This window comes from Apium graveolens, chromosome 4 (assembly GCF_009905375.1).
Source record: "Apium graveolens cultivar Ventura chromosome 4, ASM990537v1, whole genome shotgun sequence".
In the NCBI taxonomy this organism is placed as follows: domain Eukaryota; kingdom Viridiplantae; phylum Streptophyta; class Magnoliopsida; order Apiales; family Apiaceae; genus Apium; species Apium graveolens.
The window spans coordinates 11,597,055-11,622,183 of record NC_133650.1 but is presented as its reverse complement, the minus strand read 5'-3'; the positions used below and the strand labels follow the sequence as shown (position 1 = coordinate 11,622,183).

The 25,129-nt window shown below is 31.6% G+C and overlaps 2 protein-coding genes across 5 annotated transcripts; both read left to right on the top strand.

Moving 5' to 3' along the window:
- Window positions 1-837: 837 nt before the first annotated feature.
- LOC141717750 (uncharacterized) lies at window positions 838-11,072 on the top strand. Of its 4 annotated transcripts, none has more exons than XM_074519941.1 (4): window positions 838-957; window positions 8,317-8,423; window positions 9,803-9,968; window positions 10,133-11,072. In XM_074519941.1, the coding sequence occupies exons 2-4, from the start codon at window positions 8,320-8,322 to the stop codon at window positions 10,838-10,840; spliced, it is 978 nt and encodes a 325-aa protein (XP_074376042.1). In that variant the 5' UTR covers window positions 838-957; window positions 8,317-8,319; the 3' UTR covers window positions 10,841-11,072. The 4 variants fall into 4 exon arrangements, with proteins under 4 accessions (XP_074376042.1, XP_074376043.1, XP_074376040.1 ...); XM_074519942.1 differs by lacking the exon at window positions 838-957 and adding an exon at window positions 1,786-2,266; XM_074519939.1 differs by lacking the exon at window positions 838-957 and adding an exon at window positions 2,595-3,081.
- A 1,346-nt stretch (window positions 11,073-12,418) lies between these two features.
- LOC141717748 (uncharacterized) lies at window positions 12,419-23,315 on the top strand. The gene is made up of 4 exons (XM_074519937.1): window positions 12,419-12,527; window positions 21,286-21,392; window positions 22,175-22,340; window positions 22,502-23,315. The coding sequence occupies exons 2-4, from the start codon at window positions 21,289-21,291 to the stop codon at window positions 23,207-23,209; spliced, it is 978 nt and encodes a 325-aa protein (XP_074376038.1). The 5' UTR covers window positions 12,419-12,527; window positions 21,286-21,288; the 3' UTR covers window positions 23,210-23,315.
- Window positions 23,316-25,129: the final 1,814 nt, after the last annotated feature.

The window sequence follows — 25,129 nt, the reverse complement described above, 5'->3', positions numbered from 1 at the left end:
AAGGAAATGACTCACATAAAATTGGACGGGGGAGTAATTGTTAAACAAAATTTCCTATTTATAAGTAAAATGCATATGTAAAACAGTTTATTTTTTATAATAACATAATTTTTTGATTATAATTTTATGAAAAAATACATTATATTATTTAAAAATACTAAATTTGATAATAAGATATTTTTTAAAGTCTCATAAATTGAAAAAATAAACGAGTTATGACCCCAATATATCCAAATCGAATTTTTTCCGATCTTAATATAAGGGAAAATGTTAGGGGTAAAAAATTAGTTTTTAAAATAGTTACAAATGTCACGTGTTAGATGTTTATTGGTTAATATAAATGGACCGCATGCATTCAAAATAATAGCATCAATTAAATTATTTTATATTACAACATCACCCATTACATGTCATATTATAACAAATTTTTGTAATTATTTTTGAACTATTTTTGTGCCTTTAACATTACTCTAATATAAATTTTAGGGCTTTTTTGAAAAATACACAAGAGTAAAAATATTTTTGTAAAAATACTGTCACTTTTTTAAAAAAATTGCAAAAATACTTTTTTAAGTTTGTTTTTGTTGCCTGCGGGCCCAATGTCACATCAGCAGCCACACAGACCGCCCAGTCAACTTCCACGTCAGCTGACATGTCAGCACTGGGGACCCAATAGCAACGTCAGCTGTCACGTCAGCATTGACTGGCACCCACTTTCCACGTTAGCTGTCACGTCACTGTCACTATTGGTACAGTCAGCGTATAGTCAGCACATTCAACATAGTATAATTATTAAATAATTAAAATAGTATATTTGCAATAAATTCGACAAAATTATAATAATGAAATTGCAATTGGAAAAGAGGAGGGTACGGCAGTGTTATACGGTCCGATGATCGGCAATGTCACCAAAACCCTGTTCTTCATGTATCTATATATGCGCATACATATTACGAGGTAACTTGTTCTGTTCCAATTCTTTGTCTTATGTTCATCATGTTTTTATTATTCTTCAATTGTTTGTTTTTATCTTTATTTTATTACACATGCTTCAGTTTCATACTTACATCCCCCCCTGTCTTTGAACTAGTACCAATAATGTACATTAATGAAAATTGTATATTAATGTAAATCAAGGCAAAGTTTGTTTTTTTCTTTTGTTAAATAAAAAAAAGTGAAGTGAAGTTATGCAGTAGACCAGTTGGGTAATGATGATTGCACTGAATCAATTTTTTGTTAGGCATTATGTCTAGGTAGCTGTAATCAAGGTCTAGCATATGCATATGTTTCTTCTATCCATCTCTTGGTAATGTTTCTTTAATGATTTACTCCCCTTCTAGATTTATCGTAAATAAAGTCTCAACTTGGATATTCTCGTTGCAGTGTCAACCCAAGTCCTACACTAAAAATCAAAGAGTTCTCTTAAATATAAGAAACTAGTAATCTCCATTACTATTCCATTAGAAATATTATTAGTATGAGACCTTTTGATAGATGTTCAAAGACATTTTAGTCTGAGCTTAGTTTAACGATGTCATAATAATATGGAGTCAAGGTGCATGCAGTCGAATCAAGGGTAGTTGACTGCAACTGTATTGTGTAGAAGCCCTCACTGAACTCGCGTATGTGGAGATAGTGAGTAGAGATCAGTGTACTTGCAAATAAAGATCAATGTGGAGTCTCGTGTTGAAAGTCTTACTTGTACTACCCTTGCGACCTGTTCAGCAGGGTAATAACGTGTAAGATAATTGCTATATCAGATAAATTACCACTTGAGTTAAAGACAAACAATTTGTTAGGGTGTCAACCGAAATCCCACACATCGAGAGTGGTCAATGAAAAGTTTTCTTCAATATAAACACCCAATTAACTCCATTAGTATTAAGCCATGTAGAAATCAATCGGTAAGAATGATGTTACTGTTGAAACTATTTTCTTGAGGTGTCTAAAATCGTTGGTGGCATTTTTTCGTTAGCAAGTATACACCTTAATACATGATTCATCTCCTGTGCTTTTAAAACTATTTAAACAATGCTTGTACGAATGATATCCGAAGAAGTGCATGAATGTTTTACTAGTCTCTGAATACAAGTCCATGTGTCAGTAAATGTGATGTGTAGTCTTTTGAATCGGCTGTACTTGCTGCTTGAACTTTTTTTAAAATGGCAACAATGGCAGAGCTGCCCTATGAACCACTGTATCAAATTATACTTTTGTTGGTACAGTCGCCAATCGGAGCGGCTGATTTTGCAAGGATCTTATCTGTGTAAGACATTACATTCTAAGCCTTCCAAGTCTGTACTGCCTGTATATTATGTGAATTGTTGTACGGCCTCACCATTGTCTTATTTTACTAATCATGCCATTTTTTTCTTCCTTTCTCATTGCTTTCCTGATTTCATAACAAGGCTTACAAAGAATAAGTTGGTAATTTTCTCGTACACAAAGTTACGTATTTGAATGCTTAAGAATTAAATATTCATTACTAAATTCGTTTTCCGTTGTTAGTTACCTTTAATTCAAAGTTTTTGATGTTGTGTGTGCAGTTCTTCAAGTGTGTATTTGTTATTTATAAAATCCGGGCATTTCCAAGAAGATAGTTTTCGATTGTTTTTAATTAATGGGGAACATTGAGACGAATTTACATTCGCAAGGTCTTTAATTTGTGTCGGAGAATCTTTTGTTTCAGTTGCAATTTTTTTTTACTGGGGAAATGGAAACATTCTCAAACTTGTCAACTTCGATATTAGGATGGAATTTAAGAATTTTTACCGATAATCTGGCATCAACACGTTAACGATCTACTAGTGAAATGTTTTCTCACGGCACAAGTTTGTTTTGGATCTGTGACATGAAACTGGTCTACTCGGATGTAAACGTGTTGAAAACACCTATGGGAGCCAATATAAAGCTTCACACCTATGGGAGCCAATATAAAGCTTCACACCTATGGGAGCCAATATAAAGCTTCAGCCTGCAACCTTGGAAGAACAAGTGAACAAAGAGCAATATCAACAACTACCGGGAAAACTAATATATTTGTCACACACTCGGCCAGATGTTGCATTTGCAATAAGTGGTGTAAGTCAATTTATGCATTATCATGTAGTTTAACATTTTGATATATTCAAGTGGGTGCTACGGTACTCAAAAGTAGAGCTGCAAACAAACAGACTGAGCTGAATTCTGTTCGAGCCGAGCCGGGCTTTATTTTTTTTAAAACAAGCCAACCCGACCCGAGTTTAATAACCGAGTCGAAAGTGATGTTTAAGCTCGGAAGGAGCCGAGCCCGAGCCAAACACGAGTTTGTTCACGAACAGCCGAGCTGAGCCGAACTCGAGTTGAGTTAAGTTGTCCACTAATAGGTCGCAGAAATTTTTTAATCGACCAACCTTAAAGTATAAATTATAATTTTACAAGTTGTATCGAGATCAAATAATAGTCTCATCTTACAATAATATACCACACTCACACTCTACACTTGTTTCTGGATCTATATCATTTTATTTTTGAAGACGAGTTTTAAGAATACATACAATTTTATTTTAAATTATTAAGACATTCGTAACTTTAGAAATCGTATATTACTTTTTAAACTGTCGATGTTGAAATTTTATTATTTTTTGTTGTTTGGGAGCCAGTCTTGCCGGGGAGATTTTACATAACAAACAGTTTGTACGCCGTTGGATTAAAGATTGGATGAGCCCTATTGTTAGGAACAGACCCCTTGCTATTTTACTTAAATTTGATTTCTGTAAATTACAAATTATTTAATAGTGTTTATGAAAATATAAAGAACTGGGGATCAATATATCATGATAACAATGTTTGCTAGTTTCGTTACGAAAAAACTAAGTTTCGTTACGAAAAAACTAAGTTTGAAATATAGAAAAATAAAATAAAATAAAATAATTAAATTATTAATAAATGATAAAAAAATGTACTAATAAAATTTTTAGGTGATTATTAATAATTTAATATTTATAATATATATAAACTTTATCCGAGCCGAGTCGAGTTATCGCGTTTGAGCCGAGTTCGAGCTAAACGAGCCGAACAGACAAAAAGCTCATTTTCATGTACAAGCTCGGCTCGTTTAAGGAAACGAACCGAGTCGAGTTCACTTAAACGAGCTGATCCCGAGTTTTGTTCATGAACCGATCTTTTCATTTGCAGCCCTACTCAAAAGGTACACCAAGAAAGAGACTATTATTTAGAAAACGAGTTTGTCGAAGTAGAAGTTTATACCGATGTTGAGCAGGAAGTGCTATTGATAAAAGATCAACTTTAGGTTATTGCACCTACATAAGAGGAAACTTAACAACTTGGCGCAACAAGAAGCAGAGTGTGGTGGCACGAAGTAGGTTGAAGCTGAATTTGAAGCAGTTGTACTTGGAATTTGTGAGATTGTGGATTAAAAGACTCTTGGAAGAGCTACGGATGAGAATAAAATTACCAATGAAGGCATATTGTGACAAAAAATCGGCGATTTTGATAGCTCATAATCCGGTCCTTCATGAGAGATCCAAATACATAGAAAGTGATAAGCATTTTTTAAAAGAAAAATTGGATGACAGACTAGTTTGTGTGCCTTATGTTCCCACCGGACACCAGATTGCACATATTATCACCAACGCGTTACCAACAAAGAAATTTAAAAACTTAATTGAAAAGCTGTCCATGAAAGATATTCTCTGTCCGACTTGAGGGGGTGTAGAAAAATAGGAATCGAGTGAGAAATTATTTGGGAAGTTATTGTACAGTAGCTGTAATGTTTGTTTCCTAGTTTAGAGATTACGTTCTCTGATTCTTTAGCTAATTCATAAATATTATTCTTAGTTGTATTAACTCAGAATAACCAACAAAGATTTATATGCCTATTTAACGGCTTCATCTCCTATTATATTACACAAAAGAGTTAATCCTCTATGTTTATAAAAACATATAGATAAATACATTATTTATCAACAAATTAAAAGATTATAAACTACTTAATAACATATAGGCCTTTCTTCAAGAGACCCCTATTATATAGAGAACCGTAGAGAACCCTCGATTCTATTATAGAATTTCATCAAATTCGTTGCTAATGTAGGATAATAATTCCACTAGGCATGCCTTATTTCAATTTTTTTAAGAAAAAATTTACTTCCCTCATTTTTTTATACATATCTTCTCTCTCATTTTTTCATTCCCTCCAAATATAATTTAAATATAATATATTTTTAATGATAAGACACAACTATAAGGCATTGTTGTTGGAGTGCATACATGAGAATATTGTCCTAAATTACTAGGATATCATATTTTATAATATTTTTAAGACATATCTTAGGACACTCTTGGACTTACTTTAACTCTTGTACTAGTCGCCGCACTCTATACATATTTTTATAAATAAGTATCACCTTGCTCTTTCTTTAATCTCGTATTGATAAATAGGATAAAAAACTTTTCTCTATCTTTATGTTTATCTGTCTAGATCTATTAACATCTATTTACTCTACCAATATATATAGTTTGTATATATTAATTTTCTACCTATAGTATTTCTATAGGTTTGTGTTTGAATTTTTTAGAAATTTGTGATTTGGATATTATATGCGTTATTCAAATTTTAATGGTTAAATTTTATGCTATTTAACAATGACAGTAACAATAAGATAACAATAACAATACAATTACCATAACAATAACATTATGAGAACATTAACAGAACGAGAACACAACTGTACGAGAATAATAATTAATAATAATAATAACAACAAAAATAATAATAATAATAATAATAATAATAATGTTGTTATTATTATTAGTAGAAGGAGGATTTACATAGTAAATTGTTATTTGTTTGATATTTTTCTTAAATTAAGAGACCTGGGTTTAATTTTTTGAAATCAAACCGGGACACATTGTTTGGGGAAAACTTGAGAAATGACCCGACTTAAAAACTTTGACCCTATATAAGTTACACCTAATTATCCGCTTCACTTTAACACACCTTTCCCGAAGTCGCCGATAACAATCTTATAATCGGTTCACCCATCGAGTGATTTTTTATCTGTGAGATCTCCGTCCCCCCTCTATATCTATATTGTTAACTAATAAATCTGTTTATAGACATTTCTTATCGATTTTGTGTTTTTTAAGTGATTGTTACAGTTTGTGGTTTTAAAATATTAATGATTTCTTCATTGTTAATATAAATTTGTTGATTTATTGCCGAGTATATGTTGTAGATATGTAATTCAATCATTAATATTTGATTTGGGATTCCCATGATATGAGCAAGTGTTATTGATTTCTATTTTGTTAAAATTTGACTGACTTAGGCTTATATTGATTGTTTGTCGATATAGGGTAAATAAGTTTCATTGATGTTATTAAATGTTGATTGCCAACATTTAGATCTCCGGTAAACTCAGAAAGATTTGTTGCTTGTAAAATGCAGTAACCACGATAAATATGGGTTTTGAAGTCTTTCTTTGTCTACTTTAATTTCTAAAAGTACAACCTAATCTTGCAGCACATTGGCCTAAATGCTTCTTTCATGGTTTAATTAAGTTTTCATTGATATTAATTAATTATTTACATGTATTTTCTTTAATAAACAATGTTCTTGTTCTAGGGTTCATCAAAATTTATGATTTTTTGCGAGCATTCCAGGGAAATGATGTATTTGGTAAAATTAGCTCTACGGGAGAGTTAATAGAATTTGGATTTGGAATTGGCCCAAATCTAAGATGGTTAATTGATAACTGATATGTTAAAATTTCTCATTTTATTTACCAAAAAAAATAATATAAACTATTAATAACAGATAACATTTCACTCTGATACCGGTGGTCTCTCTCTGACTTCATATGCACATATACATATATTTATAAGTAAGTATCAGCTTGTTCTTTCTTTCTCAGATTGATAAATAGGTCAATATCTCTCTCGATCTTCATGTTTATCTCTCAAAATCTATTAACATCTATTTACTCTACCAATATATATAGTTTGTATATATTTATTTTCTACGTATAGTATTTCGACAGATTTGTGTTGTTTAAATAAAATTTTAAAATTAGTAATTTGGACATTGTAGTTGAAGACATATGTTGATGCGTTATTCAAATTTCTACGGTTAATTTGTGAATGATTATTTCTTATGCTATTTAGCTTGAGTTTTTCTACGATGGATTGAAGATAATGAGTTTTACACATGTAGATGGCAGTTATAGTGATTAAATTTCAACCACTCGATCAACAAAGAAACAGAATGAGTTTAGAGATGGTCCTGCCCAAATGATGTTTGTAGAATAGATAGCATGCACGGATGGAGCTATATGAATTTAAGTTTTTTTATTTTATCTTCTGATTATTAGTGTACAAATCAATGTTATGTATGTGAATCCCTAGGTATATTTTGATTCTAAGTTCTGAAGGGTGTGAAAAGTTATGAATGGCACATCCGAAATGTTCAACATGCTCAAGTGTCTATAGATCATGATAATTAGATTAGGTTTTGTTACACATTGATGACTACCTGTACTTTTGTATTTCGGAGTATTTGTTATGTTAGCATAGATTTGACATTGTATACTTCAAACTAATTTTTAAAGAAAGTTCAGATTGAATTCCAAATGTTATGATTCCATTTTTTTTCTAAATAGCAATTGAATTTGGTGTTACATGAATACTTAAACAGTATATTATTAATATGAATTCTGGAATTGAGATTTTATAGTACTCGTGTATCCCAAACAAATAATGTGGAAATGAAATCCATGTTTCCTGAGTGCACCTTAGGTCGGTTGTGTATATTTAATCTAATTTAGAGGATTTGGAATAAATTTAAGCGCATTTGAAACGGTTGTGTAGATATAATCAAATTTAGAGTGTTTGGGATAGCTTTTAACTTTAAGTGGTATGAGTATTTATCTTGGTGCTTATTTATTACGTTGTAGGTGACCAAATTTTTGTCATTTGGGTACAGTAAAAACAGTAGTTCAAGTGTTTGCTATGCTGTGATTGTTGTAATTCCAGGTTTCAAAGAAAGTCTCCGGTAAGAGGAGTGTTGTCAAACAAATTGTTTTAAGGTGTCTAAAATCTTTATAGGCAGTTTTATTTTTTTATTATTATTTATGATAATACATGATTCGTCTTTTATCCCTTACAATATTATTTATTTGATTAAATGATGATTGTATGAATGATATTAATAAAAAAGTGCTATGATAGTTTATTACTCTGCAACTACAAGTTCCCTACAACAGTAAATGTGATGTTGTGTAGTTATTTTAATCAGTTGTAACTTAAACTGTGTAGGCAATGGCGACAATGAAAGACCTGCCCTGTGAGCTGCTTTTTCATATCATCTTTCTGTTGGTGCAGTCATCAGGTGGAGCAGAAGCATTTGCCCGAATAATAGCTGTGTAAGACATTACATTCTAACTTGTTAACTTATAATATGTTGAAGAGAATTGAGCTAGTACTTTGGATATAAGATCCCTCTTGGCCTTATCATTTACAGATTTTGATATGTATGTAAAATTCTCGCACCACCATTTTCTGTTGTATTATACTATATTAGAGTTCAGCTAAACAAATAGACTGCTCCACTGTTTTCCGCTATTTTGTGTAGCTTTCTGGGATTTCATCACACTGGGTACTCTCTGGTCAATTGAGTAATACATCTTGTGAGATGTATCATTTTTAATGGTCATTGGTCAATCTCCCTCTCGATGAAACTTCATTTTTTCAGCCTTTGGTTGACCTGTTATGAAGCTTTGATTTTTAGTATAAAGTTTTTTTAATGTTTTGTTTAATAGCTATTTCAAGTATAAAATTATTGATAAATGAATATAGCCACATTTTCTTAGTGAAAGGAAAGATCTTATAAATATTTACATACACAGGCAGGGGCGGATGCAAGTTGGGGACCCTTGGGGTCACGTGCCCCCACAATATTTTTTTTAATTTTTTTTTTATGTGGGACCTGAATACATACTAAAAAACTGTAACATTCTAAACTAAATATATATATTATTCGTAGACATCATGAGTAAGTACTACAAAAAAATTATATATTTTTACAATGTCACATGTTGTCATTTGATTTTATGTGTACACCTTCTCATGAATTTGAAATATAAGGCTAAAGCGTGCCTTAAACTATAGATGTGTTCAATTTTTACTAAGAAATTAACAGTATGTAATTTTTTGTAGTTGCCTAGGTATTAACTCTAGATCTTTACGGTAAATAGAAGTATATGTTTAAATTATAATATGTTTTTGACGAGAATTGAGCCAGTGTCCGGTAGTACTTTGGATAAGATCCCTCTTGGCCTTGTCATATATAGATTTTGATATGTATGTAAAATTCTTTTATATTAGGGAGTTGCACCACCCTTTTGCATCTCTCTGTTCTGCTGTATTATACTATTATTAAGGTTCAGCTAAACAAATAGACTGTCTCCACTATTTTCCCCTATTTTGTGTAGCTTTCTAGGATTTCTTCAGGTACTCTCTTGTCTATTGAGCACTACATCTTGCGAGTATGTATCATTTTTATATGGGTGATTGGTCAATCTCCCTCTCGATTAAACTTCTTGTTTTTAGCCTTTGGTTGACCTGTTATGAAGCTTTGATCTTTAGTATAAAGTTTTTTTTTATGTTTCGTTTTGAAGCTATTTCAAGTATAAAATTATTTATAAACGAATATAGCCTGTAATTTCTTAGTGAAAGGAAAGATCTTGTACATATTTACATACATGGGGTATCTAACACGTCTTTGTCAATTTTTGTGTTGCAGTTGTCGAGATTTTCTTTTGTGTGCGGAAGCTAAATCAGTTTTAAGGGTTGTCAAGTTTGATATCAAGATGGAACCTTTCAAATTTTACCAGTTCCAAAATGTCAAAGGCCTACTCGTCAAATGTTCTGAAGCGGGTAATGAAGCTGCTCAGCATGTGCTTGGGAAGGTAACTTAATCTTTTAATCTAGGTTTTGTTCTCTGGGTGGTTTCATTCATCAGCAGTGACAATCCGCTTACCAAGCTGCCTCGTACTTGATTTTTTTTATTAAAATACTTTAAAAAAGGTATACTAACCTACTAAGGAGCATGATGTTGGTTACTCCTATGCAGGTAATATTGCTGAGCTCTGCTCATTTGTTCCTCAGTGAACGGCAGCAAGTAAGTTCTAGTGTCCGCCCTTCTGATCGTTCAATGCTTAATCGTTGGATTGTTGACACAAATGTTCCCGCTCAGAACAATAAAGTCAGTTCTTTTATGACGTACTTTACACCTATACAAGTGTGCACTAGTGAATTGTCAACAACAAGATTGGTTCACTACCAACTTGTGAAGTTGTTTTTGCTTAATGGCAGCCATCACGACTTCATTGAAATGGGTGTATTCTTAAAGTATTGTATAAAGTACTTCATGGGAGTTACCAGAGAAAACAGCCGGCTCATTGCCTCTATCGAGTTACTTGTAACACGTGCTTTTTGTGTTAGAACACTGGAAAAGATGAAAGAATCATTTAGTGACTGCTTCAGGGGTGTCAGAGAATTCTTGGAAGGGAAAGCCGAAAACCTTGATGGAAATTTGGAAGACCATTCTAGTGCTCGAAGTGGAAATTCTAGTGGAATGGGTGCAGAGACAATATTCCTTTTAAAAGAATACATTGTGAAGTGTGCTAGAGGTGGTGTGGATTGGCATGAAGCAATGAATGACATGAATTTTGTTGAGGCACTGAGAGAAGACATAAGCAACCGACTTAATGAAGCGTATGCTGATTTTAGTATGACCCGAGCCGAGACACTTGGTAAATTTGAACGCAAATTTGGATAGGCTTTTACATGTTTGTAAACTTTGAAGGGGTGTTAAAAGGCTCCGGATTATTACCAGAGAGACCTGTTTTCTGCTTTACAAACTGCTTTATAATTTCCAGCTTAACCTTTTGTAATGGTAATGCACTTGGTGCGTATGAAATGAAAGATGTACTCCACAATATATAATGTGAATTGTGAAGTTTGAAGGCATTGGGCACGCTAGAATACTGAAAATGCTAGTATAATGTGAATTCCGGTAAGCTGGAATGTCAGTGATATCAAATGAGTTTCTTGCTGTTATTTACTGTCCTAGACTAATTAATTATCTACTGCATTTTTTAATAGTTAATATTATTTATTTTTCATAAATAATTCGTGTACTTTCGTGAAATAAACGGTTAGCCATCAATATATTAATTACGGGTTAGTATCACAAAATTGGTACACGATACAAATCTGAATCGGGTTTGTATTTAAAATTTTTGACACAAAAATATGAAAGTACACGATTTTACACTGTTCATAACTTATTGTCAATATATATTACTCTGTTTGTCTCGTAATGTATGAGCCGATTTAACTAGCACATTTTTAAAAAAATTAATGGTTGATTTCAATATGAACCACATAAAATAAGATCAAAATAAGATAGTGAATACTAAAATAAGTTTGTTATATGAACGCGTGGTTATAAAAAGTTAAAAAAATGCTAAAAATGGAGTTTCATTACTTTTAGAACGTTCTAAAAAGGAAATGACTCACATAAAATTGGACGGGGGAGTAATTGTTAAACAAAATTTCCTATTTATAAGTAAAATGCATATGTAAAACAGTTTATTTTTTTATAATAACATAATTTTTTGATTATAATTTTATGAAAAAATACATTATATTATTTAAAAATACTAAATTTGATAATAAGATATTTTTTAAAGTCTCATAAATTGAAAAAATAAACGAGTTATGACCCCAATATATCCAAATCGAATTTTTTCCGATCTTAATATAAGGGAAAATGTTAGGGGTAAAAAATTAGTTTTTAAAATAGTTACAAATGTCACGTGTTAGATGTTTATTGGTTAAATATAAATGGACCGCATGCATTCAAAATAATAGCATCAATTAAATTATTTTATATTACAACATCACCCATTACATGTCATATTATAACAAATTTTTGTAATTATTTTTGAACTATTTTTGTGCCTTTAACATTACTCTAATATAAATTTTAGGGCTTTTTTGAAAAATACACAAGAGTAAAAATATTTTTGTAAAAATACTGTCACTTTTTTAAAAAAATTGCAAAAATACTTTTTTAAGTTTGTTTTTGTTGCCTGCGGGCCCAATGTCACATCAGCAGCCACACAGACCGCCCAGTCAACTTCCACGTCAGCTGACATGTCAGCACTGGGGACCCAATAGCAACGTCAGCTGTCACGTCAGCATTGACTGGCACCCACTTTCCACGTTAGCTGCCACGTCACTGTCACTATTGGTACAGTCAGCATATAGTCAGCACATTCAACATAGTATAATTATTAAATAATTAAAATAGTATATTTGCAATAAATTCGACAAAATTATAATAATGAAATTGCAATTGGAAAAGAGGAGGGTACGGCAGTGTTATACGGTCCGATGATCGGCAATGTCACCAAAACCCTGTTCTTCATGTATCTATATATGCGCATACATATTACGAGGTAACTTGTTCTGTTCCAATTCTTTGTCTTATGTTCATCATGTTTTTATTATTCTTCAATTGTTTGTTTTTATCTTTATTTTATTACACATGCTTCAGTTTCATACTTACATCCCCCCCTGTCTTTGAACTAGTACCAATAATGTACATTAATGAAAATTGTATATTAATGTAAATCAAGGCAAAGTTTGTTTTTTTCTTTTGTTAAATAAAAAAAAAGTGAAGTGAAGTTATGCAGTAGACCAGTTGGGTAATGATGATTGCACTGAATCAATTTTTTGTTAGGCATTATGTCTAGGTAGCTGTAATCAAGGTCTAGCATATGCATATGTTTCTTCTATCCATCTCTTGGTAATGTTTCTTTAATGATTTACTCCCCTTCTAGATTTATCGTAAATAAAGTCTCAACTTGGATATTCTCGTTGCAGTGTCAACCCAAGTCCTACACTAAAAAATCAAAGAGTTCTCTTAAATATAAGAAACTAGTAATCTCCATTACTATTCCATTAGAAATATTATTAGTATGAGACCTTTTGATAGATGTTCAAAGACATTTTAGTCTGAGCTTAGTTTAACGATGTCATAATAATATGGAGTCAAGGTGCATGCAGTCGAATCAAGGGTAGTTGACTGCAACTGTATTGTGTAGAAGCCCTCACTGAACTCGCGTATGTGGAGATAGTGAGTAGAGATCAGTGTACTTGCAAATAAAGATCAATGTGGAGTCTCGTGTTGAAAGTCTTACTTGTACTACCCTTGCGACCTGTTCAGCAGGGTAATAACGTGTAAGATAATTGCTATATCAGATAAATTACCACTTGAGTTAAAGACAAACAATTTGTTAGGGTGTCAACCGAAATCCCACACATCGAGAGTGGTCAATGAAAAGTTTTCTTCAATATAAACACCCAATTAACTCCATTAGTATTAAGCCATGTAGAAATCAATCGGTAAGAATGATGTTACTGTTGAAACTATTTTCTTGAGGTGTCTAAAATCGTTGGTGGCATTTTTTCGTTAGCAAGTATACACCTTAATACATGATTCATCTCCTGTGCTTTTAAAACTATTTAAACAATGCTTGTACGAATGATATCCGAAGAAGTGCAAGAATGTTTTACTAGTCTCTGAATACAAGTCCATGTGTCAGTAAATGTGATGTTTAGTCTTTTGAATCAGCTGTACTTGCAGCTTGAACTTTTTTTAAAATGGCAACAATGGCAGAGCTGCCCTATGAACCACTGTATCAAATTATACTTTTGTTGGTGCAGTCGCCAGTCGGAGCGGCTGATTTTGCAAGGATCTTATCTGTGTAAGACATTACATTCTAAGCCTTCCAAGTCTGTACTGCCTGTATATTATGTGAATTTGTTGTACGGCCTCACCATTGTCTTATTTTACTCATCATGCCATTTTTTTTCTTCCTTTGTCATTGCTTTCCTGATTTCATAACAAGGCTTACAAAGAATAAGTTGGTAATTTTCTCGTACACAAAGTTACGTATTTGAATGCTTAAGAATTAAATATTCATTACTAAAATAGTTGTGTGCTGGTCAAATAGAGTTCTTCAAATATTTTTTGCTAAACTTATTGCTAGTTGTCATCTTTGCCTGATTTTATGTTGGTTAGGGAGGCAGTAAGCATATTTTAAGAAAAAAAAGATTTAAAAAAAGTATTTAAGGGTTTCACTTTATTTATTTAGTTTACATATGAAAATTCATACAATTTAGGGGGTTCAATCACCCTTTGGTGCTGAGTAAATAAACTCATTTCACTTTTTGCCCCTTCTTTTGTGTATCTTACTAGGCTTTCTTCCCAGTAGGTACTCTCTGGTAAATTAAATACCATTTTTTTTGGTGTAATGCTCACGTAGGTAGCATAACTGAGTAGGGCACACATATGTTTATACTAGAAAGTGCTAGTTGGGTTCACCGTTCGAAGTAATATGCAATAAGACACTTGGGGCATCCCCTGTCCTCTTTGTAAAACTCTTTTCAGCTATTGATTGTGCCTGTTTTGGAGCTTCTGATCTATCGTTTTCCGTTGTTAGTTACCTTTAATTCAAAGTTTTTGATGTTGTGTGTGCAGTTCTTCAAGTGTGTATTTGTTATTTATAAAATCCGGGCATTTCCAAGAAGATAGTTTTCGATTGTTTTTAGTTAATGGGGAACATTTAGACGAATTTACATTCGCAAGGTCTTTAATTTGTGGCGGCAAATCTTTTGTTTCTGTTGCAATTTTTTTTTTACTCTGGGAAATGGAATCATTCTCAAACTTGTCAACTTCGACATTAGGATGGAATTTAAGAATTTTTACGGATAATCTGGAATCAACACGTTAACGATCTACTAGTGAAATGTTTTCTCACGGCACAAGTTTGTTTTGGATCTGTGACATGAAAATGGTCTACTCGGATGTAAACGTGTTGAAAACACCTATGGGAGCCAATATAAAGCTTCAGCCTGCAACCTTGGAATAACAAGTGAACAAAGAGCAGTATCAACAACTTCTGGGAAAACTAATATATTTGTTACACACTCGGCCGGATGTTGCATTTGCAGTAAGTGGTGTAAGTCAATTTATGCATTATCATGGAGTTCAACATTTTGATATATTCAAGTGGGTGCTATGGTACTCAAAAGTAGAGCTGCAAACGAACAGACTGAGCTGAGTTCTGTTCGAGCCGAGTCGAGCCGGGCTTTATTTTTTTTAAAATAAGCCGAGCCAAGTTTAATAACCGAGCCGAAAGTGATGTTCAAGCTCGGAAGGAGCCGAGCCCGAGCCAAACACGAGTTTGTTCATGAACAACCGAGATGAGCCGAACTCGAGTCGAGTCGAGTTATCCATTAATAGGTTGCATAAATTTTTCAATCGACCAACCTTAAAGTATATTATAATTTTACAAGTTGTATCGAGATCAAATACTAGTCTTATCTTACAATAATATACGCACACTCTACACTTGTTTCTGGATCTATATCATTTTATTTTTGAAGACGAGTTTTACGAATACATACAATTTTATTCTAAATTATTAAGACATTTGTAACTTTAGAAATCGTATATTACTTTTTAAACTGTCGATGTCGAAATTTTATTATGTTTTGTTGTTTGGGAGCCAACCTTGCTCGGGAGATTTTAGACAACAAACAGTTTGTACGCCGTTGGATTAAAGATTGAACGAGCCCCGTTGTCAGGACCGGACCCCTTGATATTTTACTTAAATTTGATTTTTGTAAATTACAAATTATTTAATAGTGTTTATGAAAATACAAAGAACCGGGGATCAATATATCATGATAATTATGTTTGCTAGTTTCGTTACGAAAAAACTAAGTTTTAAATATAGAAAAATAAACAAAATTTTTAAAACAATTAAATTATTAATAAATGATGAAAAAATGTACTAATAAAATATTTAGGTGGTTAATAATAATTTAATATGTGTAATATATATAAACTTTATCCAAGCCGAGTCGAGTTATCGAGTTTGAGCCGAGTCCGAGCTAAACGAGCCGAATAGACAATAAGCTCAGCTCGGCTCATTTAATCATCCGAGCTCATTTTCATGTACAAGCTCAGCTCGTTTAAGGAAACAAACCGAGTCGAGTTCACTTAAACGAGCTGATCCCGAGTTTTGTTCACAAACCGATCTTTTCATTTGCAGCCCTACTCAAAAGGTACACCAAGAAAGAGACTATTGTTTAGAAAACGAGTTTGTCGGAGTAGAAGTTTACACCGATGCTGGGCAGGAAGTGTTATTGATAAAAGATCAACTTCAGGTTATTCCACCTACGTAAGAGGAAACTTAACAACTTGGCGCAACAAGAAGCAGAGTGTGGTAGCACGAAATAGGTTGAAGCTGAATTTGAAGCAGTTGTACTTGGAATTTGTGAGATATTGTGGATTAAAAGACTTTTGGAAAAGCCAAGGATGAGAATAAAATTACCAATGAAGGCATATTGTGACAAAAAATCGGCTATTTTGATAGCTCATAATCCAGTCCTTCACGAGAGATCCAAATACTTAGAAAGTGATAAGCATTTTATAAAAGAAAAATTGGAGAACGGACTAGTTTGTGTGCCTTATGTTCCCACCGGAGACCAGATTGCACATATTATCACCAACGCGTTACCAACAAAGAAATTTGAGAACTTAATTGAAAAGCTGTCCATGAAAGATATCTTCTGTCCGACTTGATGGGGTGTAGAAAAATAGGAATCGAGTTAGAAATTATTTGGGAAGTTATTGTACAGTAGCTGTAATGTTTGTTTCCTAGTTTAGAGATTACGTTCTTTGATTCTTAGCTAATTCATAGATATTATTCTTAGTTGTATTAACTCAGAATAACTAACAAAGGGTTTATATGCCTATTTAACGGCTTCATCTCCTATCATAGTATACGAAAGAGTTTATCCTCTAAGTTTATAAAAACATATAGATAAATACTTTATTTATCTCCAAATTAAAATATTATAAACTACTTAATAACATGTAGGCCTTTCTTCAAGAGAGAACCCTCTTATATAGAGAACCGTAGAGAACCCTTGATTCTATTATAGAATTTCATCAAATTCGTTGCTAGTGTAGGATAATAATTATATTAAAATATAATAAAAAGTTTAACAGGTTGAAATTTGAAAAGAAAAATTGATTTTAAATTTGATTCTACTGTGGAATAATTTTGGATAAGTGTGAATTTACTGTGATTCTACAACAGAACCACTTTAAATTTTAAACTATTTTATCAAATTTCAATAATATTTTAAATAAAAAAATTGTGCAACTTCGTTTTTTATTTGGTAATTAAACTTTGTACTCCCTCTGTCACTCTAGGTAGTATAAATTGGGGGACGGGGGCTCGACAACTAAGACTCCTTCAAAGTATAGTTCTTTAAATAGTTTTTAATTTTTTTTCTTTTGAATAAAAATTTGTTGTTTAAAGTTTAATACAAAAAAAATTCAGAAATAAATTATGTATGTATACTTTATATTCACCTTAAAATGCGGGTCAAACATTGAAAAAAAACTGTATACAATTGGATGGAACGGAGAGAGTAACTATATATAATGAAAAATGAATATTTACGGAGCTTTATATAAGGGAGCCCTCCGATGGCCACCCATAACATATATATTAGTTCTTTATTTTCGTTCCTTATCATTCTCTCCTTGTAGGAGAACTCGACCACGAGTTTTGTAAAACCGCCCAAGTATGAGATGGAACCAAGATGAATCTTTTCCTTTTCTTGAAAAACGATTGAGGTTCCAAGAACACGTTCAAAGAACTGAAAACTGACAAGCAATCTGAGGTTTAGGCAAGTACTCCATAAACTATCGATAATATTAGGCTTTCTAAGAGCAAGTCCAATAGTGCCTTAAATTGTTGTCTTAAAATATAGTTTGAGGCATTTTGAATAACTAGGTACTCCAACAATGTCCTAGTGGTGCCTTAAAACACTAGGACATCAATCACATGCCTCATTTTTAAGGCTACACTAGACATGCCTTATTTCAATTTGTTTAATAAAAAATTTACTTCCCTCATTTTTTTACACATATCTTCTCTCTCATCTTTTTCATTCCCTCCAAATATAATTCAAATATAATATTCTTTTAATGATAAGACACAACTATAAGGCATTGTTGTTGGAGTGCATACATGAGAATATTATCCTAAAATTACTAGAACATCATATTTTTTAATATTTTTAAGGCATCTCTTAGGACACTCTTTAATTCTTGTACTAGTCGCCTCGCTCTCACGGCTCACCCAATATATGCAAAGATACATATATTTTTAAATAAGTATCACCTTGCTCTTTCTTTAATCTCGTATTGATAAATAAGATAAAAATCTTTTCTCTATCTTCATGTTTATCTTTCTAGATTTATTAACATCTATTTAATCTACCAATATATATAGTTTGTATCTATTAATTTTCTACCTGTAGTGTTTCTATAGATTTGTGTTTTTTGAATTTTTTAGAAATTTGTGATTTGGATATTATAATTGAAGACTTAAGTTGATGCGTTATTCAAATTTTTATGGTTAATTTTTATGCTATTTAACAATGACAGTAACAATAAGATAACAATAACAATAACAATAATAATAACAATACAATTACCATAACAATAACATAATGTGAACATTAACAGAACGAGAACACAACTGTACGAGAATAATAATAATAATAATAACAACAACAACAAAATAATAGTAATAATAATAATAATGTTGTTGTTATTATTATTATTAGTAGAAGGAGGATTTACATAGTAAATTGTTATTTGTTTGATATTTTTCTTAAATTAAGAGACCTGGGTGTAATTTTTTGAAATCAAACCGGGTCACATTGTTTGGGAGAAACTTGAGAAACGACCCGGCTTAAAAACTTTGACCCTATATAAGTTACACCTAATTATCTGTTTCACTTCAACACATCTTTCCCGAAGTTGCCGATAACAATCTTATAGTCGGTTCACCCATCGAGTATTTTTTATCTGTGAGATCTCTGTCCCCCCCCCTCTATATCTATATTGTTAACTAATAAATCTATTTATAGATATTTCTTATCGATTTTGTGTTTTTTAAGTGATTGTTACAGCTTGTGGTTATAAAATATTAATGATTTCTTCGTTTAATATAAATTTGTTGATTTATTGCGGAGTATATGTTGCAGATATGTAATTCAATCATTAATATTTGATTTGGGATTCCCATGATATGAGCAAGTGTTATTGATTTCTAATTTGTTAAAATTTGACTGACTTGGGCTTATCTTGATTGTTTGTCGATATAGGGTAAATAAGTTTCATTGATGTTATTAAATGTTGATTGCCAACATTTAGATCTCCAGTAAACTCAGAAAGATTTGTTGCTTGTAAAATGCAGTAACCACAATAAATATGGGTTTTGAAGTCTTTCTTTGTCTACTTTAATTTCTAAAAGTACAACCTAATCTTGCAGCACATTGGCCTAAATGCTTCATTCATGGTTTAATTAAGTTTTCATTGATATTAATTAATAATTAACATGTAATTTCTTTAATAAACAGTGTTCTTGTTCTAGGGTTCATCAAAATTTATGACTTTTTGCGAGCATTCCAGGGAAATAATGTATTTGGTAAAATTAGCTCTACGGGGGAGTTAATAGAATTTGGATTTGGAATTGGCCCATATCCAAGATAGTTAAGTGATAAAATTTCTCATTTTAGTTACCAAAACAAATAATATAAACTATTAATAACAAATAACATTTCACTCTGATACCGGTGGCCTCTCTCTGACTTTATATACACATATACATATATTTATAAGCGATAAGCAAGTATCAGCCTGCTCTTTCTTTCTCAGATTGATAAATAGGTCAATATCTCTCTCGATCTTCATGTTTATCTCTCAAAATCTATTATCAAATATTTACTCTACCAATGTATATAGTTTGTATATATTTATTTTCTACGTATAGTATTTCGACAGATTTGTGTTATTTAAATAAATTTTTAAAATTAGTAATTTGGATATTATAGTTGAAGACTTATGTTGATGCGTTATTCAAATTTCTATGGTTAATTTGTGAATGATTATTTCTTATGCTATTTAGCTTGAGTTTTTCTACGATGGATTGAAGATATTGAGTTTTACTCATGTAGATGGCAGTTATAGTGATTAAATTTCAACCACTCGATCAACAAAGTAACGGAATGAGTTTAGAGGTCCTGCCCAAACGATGTTTGTAGAATAGATAGCATGCACAGATGGAGCTATATGAATTTAAGTTTTTTATTTTATTTTCTGATTATTAGTGTACAAATCAATGTTATGTATGTGAATCCCTAGCTATATTTTGATTCTAAGTCCTGAAGGGTGTGAAAAGTTATGAATGGCACATCCGAAATGTTCAACATGCTCAAGTGTCTGTAGATCATGATAATTAGATAAGGTTTTGTTATACATTGATGACTACCTGTACTTTTGTATTTTGGAGTATTTGTTATGTTAGCATAGATTTGACATTGTATACTTCAAACTAATTCTTAAAGAAAGTTCAGATTGAATTCCAAATGTTATGATTCCATTTTTTTTAAATAGCAATTGAATTTGGTGTTACATGAATACTTAAACAGTATATTATAAATATGAATTCTGGAATGGAGATTTTATAGTACTCGTGTATCCCAAACAAATAATGTGGAAATGAGATCCATGTTTCCTGAGTGCACCTTAGGTCGGTTGTGTATATTTAATCTAATTTAGAGGATTTGGAATAAATTTAAGAGCATTTGAAACGGTTGTGTAGATATAATCAAATTTAGAGTGTTTGGGATAGCTTTTAACTTTAAGTGGTTTGAGTATTTATCTTGGTGCTTATTTATTACGTTGTAGGTGACCAAATTTTTGTCATTTGGGTACAGTAAAAACAGTAGTTCAAGTGTGTGCTATGCTGTGATTGTTGTAATTCCAGGTTTCAAAGAAAGACTCCGGTAAGAGTGTTGTTATCAAACAAATTGTTTTAAGGTGTCTAAAATCTTTATAGGCAGTTTTATTTATTTATTTATTATTATTATTTATGATAATACATGGTTCGTCTTTTATCCCTTACAATATTATTTATTTGATTAAATGATGATTGTATTAATGATATTAATAAAAAAGTGCTATGATAGTTTATTACTCTGCAACTACAAGTTCCCTACAACAGTAAATGTGATGTTGTGTAGTTATATTAATCATTTGTAACTTGAACTGTGTAGGCAATGGCGACAATGAAAGACCTGCCCTGTGAGCTGCTTTTTCATATCATCTTTCTGTTGGTGCAGTCATCAGGTGGAGCAGAAGAATTTGCCCAAATAATAGCTGTGTAAGACATTACATTCTAACTTGTTAACTTATAATATGTTGTAGAGAATTGAGCTAGTACTTTGGATATAAGATCCCTGCTGGCCTTATCATTTACAAATTTTGATATTTATGTAAAATTCACGCACCACCATTTTCTGCTGTATTATACTATTATTAGAGTTCAGCTAAACAAATAGACTGCTCCACTGTTTTCCGCTATTTTGTGTAGCTTTCTGGGATTTATTCACACTGGGTACTCTCTGGTCAATTGAGTACTATATCTTGTGAGATGTATCATTTTTAATGGTCATTGGTCAATCTCCCTCTCGATGAAACTTCCTTTTTTCAGCCTTTGGTTGACCTGTTATGAAGCTTTGATTTTTAGTATAAAGTTTTTATAATGTTTTGTTTAACTGCTATTTCAAGTATAAAATTATTGATAAATGAATATAGCCACATTTTCTTAGTGAAAGGAAAGATCTTATACATATTTACATACACAGGCAGGGGCGGATGCTAGTTGGACCCTTGGGGTCACGTGCCCCCACAATTTATTTTTTTAAATATTTTTTATGTGGGACCTGAATACATAATATAAAACTGTAACATTCTAAACTAAATATATGTTATTCGTAGACATCATGAGTAAGTACTACAAAAAAATTATAACTGTTACATTTAACTATATAATTAATTTAGAAATTACAACCGGATGCTTGTACGGTGCCCCCACGAGGTTTACCTTCTGGATCCGCCACTGACAGGATATCTGACATGTCTCTGTCATTTTTTCTGTTGCAGGTGTCGAGATTTTCTTTTGTATGCGAAAGATAAATCAGTTTTAAGGGTTGTCAAGTTTGATGTTAAGATGGAACCTGTGAACATTTACCGGTTCCAAAATGTCAAAGGCCTGCTCGTCAAATGCTCTGAAGCGGGTAATGAAGCTGCTCAGCATGTGCTTGGGAAGGTAACTAGTTTTTGTATTTGGGGGGGGGGGTGATCATTCATTAACAGTAACAATCTGCTTACCAAACTGCCTTGTATTTAATGTTTTTTCATCAAAAAACTTGGGAAAAAAATGTTTACTAACCTATACTAAGGAGCGTGATATTTGTTACTCCTACGCAGGTAATAATGCTGAGCTGTACTCATTTGTTTCTTAGTAAATTTCAGCCAGTAAGATCTAGTTTAGCTCATTCTGATCGTTTAATACTTGATTGTTGGATTCCTGACACAAATGTTTCCGCTCAGAACAATAAAATGAGGTCTTTTATGACCTACTTTTCACCTACTCATGTGAAATTTCCATCGACAAGATTGGTTCACCACCAACTTGTGAAATTGTTTTTGCTTAATGTCAGCCATGATGACTTCATTGAAATGTATGTATTCTTAAAGTATTATATTAAGTACTTCCCGGGTGTTACTCCAGAAGACATACGCCTCAATTGCTCCATCCTGTTACTGTATGTACGTGCTGTTTCTGTTGCATCACTGGAAAAACTGGCCAAGACGAAAGAAGCATTTAATGACTATTTCAGGGGTGTCAGGAAATTCGTGGAAGTGAAAGCCAAAAACCTTGATATAGATTTGGACGATTCTGTTTGTCCTCTTAATGAAGATTCTAGTGTAATGGCTGAAGAATATCGTGTCCTTTTAAGAGAATACTTGTGGAAGTGTGATACAGTTGGTGTGAATTGGCGAGAGGCACTAAGTGACATGAATTTTGTTGAGGCACTGGGAGAAGATATGGGCAGCCTATTTAATGAAGAGTACAATGATTTTATTATGATGCGAGCGGAGACACTTGGTGACTTTGAAAGCAAGTTTGGATAGGTTTTTTTTTATACATGTTTGTAAACTTTTAAGGGGGCTTATAAGGCTCCAGATTATTATTGAGAGACCTGTTTTATTTGTTATGTATTGCGATCATAGAGATATCCATGTGCAAACTCTTTAATATGAAGTTATGTTCTTGTAGTATTTCGAATCTTGTCTGTAGTCGAATCTAGCTTATACTCTGCAGCCTTTTTTATGTGTTATTATCTTACAATAAAAAAACATAAAATTTAGGGACTTTTAAATTTAGCTTATACTCTGCAGCGTTTATAGAGAAGCATACCAACGCTAAAATAAAAAAATGCACTAATAATTTTGACCAAGTGATTTCGTAGCCTCAACATACTTTTTTTTACTGAAACATAAGCCTTCACCGATCTTTCCTACATCGTGTCCCATATCACATTTATAGGCTTTTGCCACTATTTCCTAAATCCAAAGGAGAAGTCTACTCATCCATCATCCATTTTCTTTATCGAAGTAAAAAGGTATTAAGCAGTAACGCTTTTTTCGTGTACTCCAGTTTATTCGAAGTATCCCAATGGTGTAATTTCTCCTATTTAGTAGATTTTTTTTTAATAAAAGTCGGTGTTCTAAAACTCATATTACTCGGGAGAGTACTCGGACCTGGACCTATTCCTGATTCGGTTTTGGTATACTCGGTCATACTCAAGGTTCTTTTTTACTCGTAATTATTATTCTAATTATAATTGGTCTGTTGGTCTATCAGTTAATTCCAATTTTAATTGATATTGGAGTCATTTTCCTCCACTAATTTAAATTCTATTTCATATCTAATTCTATATAATTATTAATTGATATTAAAGTCAACTTCTGCTGCCAATTTTAAATTCTGATTCATATCTAGTTTTATATCACTCTTATTGATATTTCGGACTAAAATCAATTTAAGCAAACTAAATATAATTAGTTGAATTTAGTTTGATATAATGTGCTTCGGATGAAGAAAAAATAATAAATAATACTTATACGGGAAAAAAATATATCATTGAAGTACGATAAAAATATATATATATATATATTAGTCATCCAAGTTAAAAAAATAATATTATACAATTAATCCAAACTAACACAAAATTATAATTAAAATATAAAATAAAATCCTATATATTAATTATCCAAGCTAAAAAAAAATTATTTTAAATTTTGATTCATATCTAGTTTTATATTATTCTTATTGATATTTCAGACTAAAATCATTTTAAGCAAACTAAATTTAATTAGTTGAATTTAGTTGATATAATGTGACTCGGGTTAAGAGAAAAAAAAATAAATACTATTGATCCGCCTTAAAAATTATGCTACTGAACTAGGATAAACAAAACAATCTATATTAAAGATGAAATAATGAAAGTTTGGTTGGTAGTCGGTATGGTCATCGTAATTATAGTAATATTAAAATAAAACACTCTTATAAATAGATTATTATTCACAATATAATTATATAAATACAAATAGAATTGTAATATATCTAATGGTTTTGATTTAAACAAAAATATATACTATATTAAATAAAATTATACTATTGATCCAATTATAAATAATAAATAATAAATTAAGTACAGTTACTTGAATTTGCACCCTTAGATTAAAATAAAGTAATAAAGACCGATAAAAAATTGAAAGCAAATTTGTTTGGTCGATATAGTGTCATGAGACTAAAACAAAAAAATAAACGAGTTAAAATATAATAAATTAAAAGTAAATTCATTTGGAAGATATAATGATATCGGATTAAAATAAAACATACATATTATCAATTCGGTCTAAAACATAATTATATTCATTCCGGGCTAAAATGAAATTAAACAAAAAACTAAATATAATTAGATTAATTTGATTGACATAGCGTGTCTGAAATTAAAACAAAGATTTGCTATCTTAGGGTAAAACAAT

Bases quoted from the DNA above. Each gene is read 5' to 3' on its own strand.
- LOC141717750 (XM_074519939.1), top strand. From the start codon at position 2,950: ATGGGAGCCAATATAAAGCTTCAGCCTGCAACCTTGGAAGAACAAGTG. The intron at 3,082-8,316 runs GTAAGTCAATTT...TAAACTGTGTAG, and splicing joins TTGCATTTGCAATAAGTGGT to GCAATGGCGACAATGAAAGA. The intron at 9,969-10,132 runs GTAACTTAATCT...ACTCCTATGCAG, and splicing joins CTCAGCATGTGCTTGGGAAG to GTAATATTGCTGAGCTCTGC.
- LOC141717748 (XM_074519937.1), top strand. From the start codon at position 21,289: ATGGCGACAATGAAAGACCTGCCCTGTGAGCTGCTTTTTCATATCATC. The intron at 21,393-22,174 runs GTAAGACATTAC...TTTCTGTTGCAG, and splicing joins TTTGCCCAAATAATAGCTGT to GTGTCGAGATTTTCTTTTGT. The intron at 22,341-22,501 runs GTAACTAGTTTT...ACTCCTACGCAG, and splicing joins CTCAGCATGTGCTTGGGAAG to GTAATAATGCTGAGCTGTAC.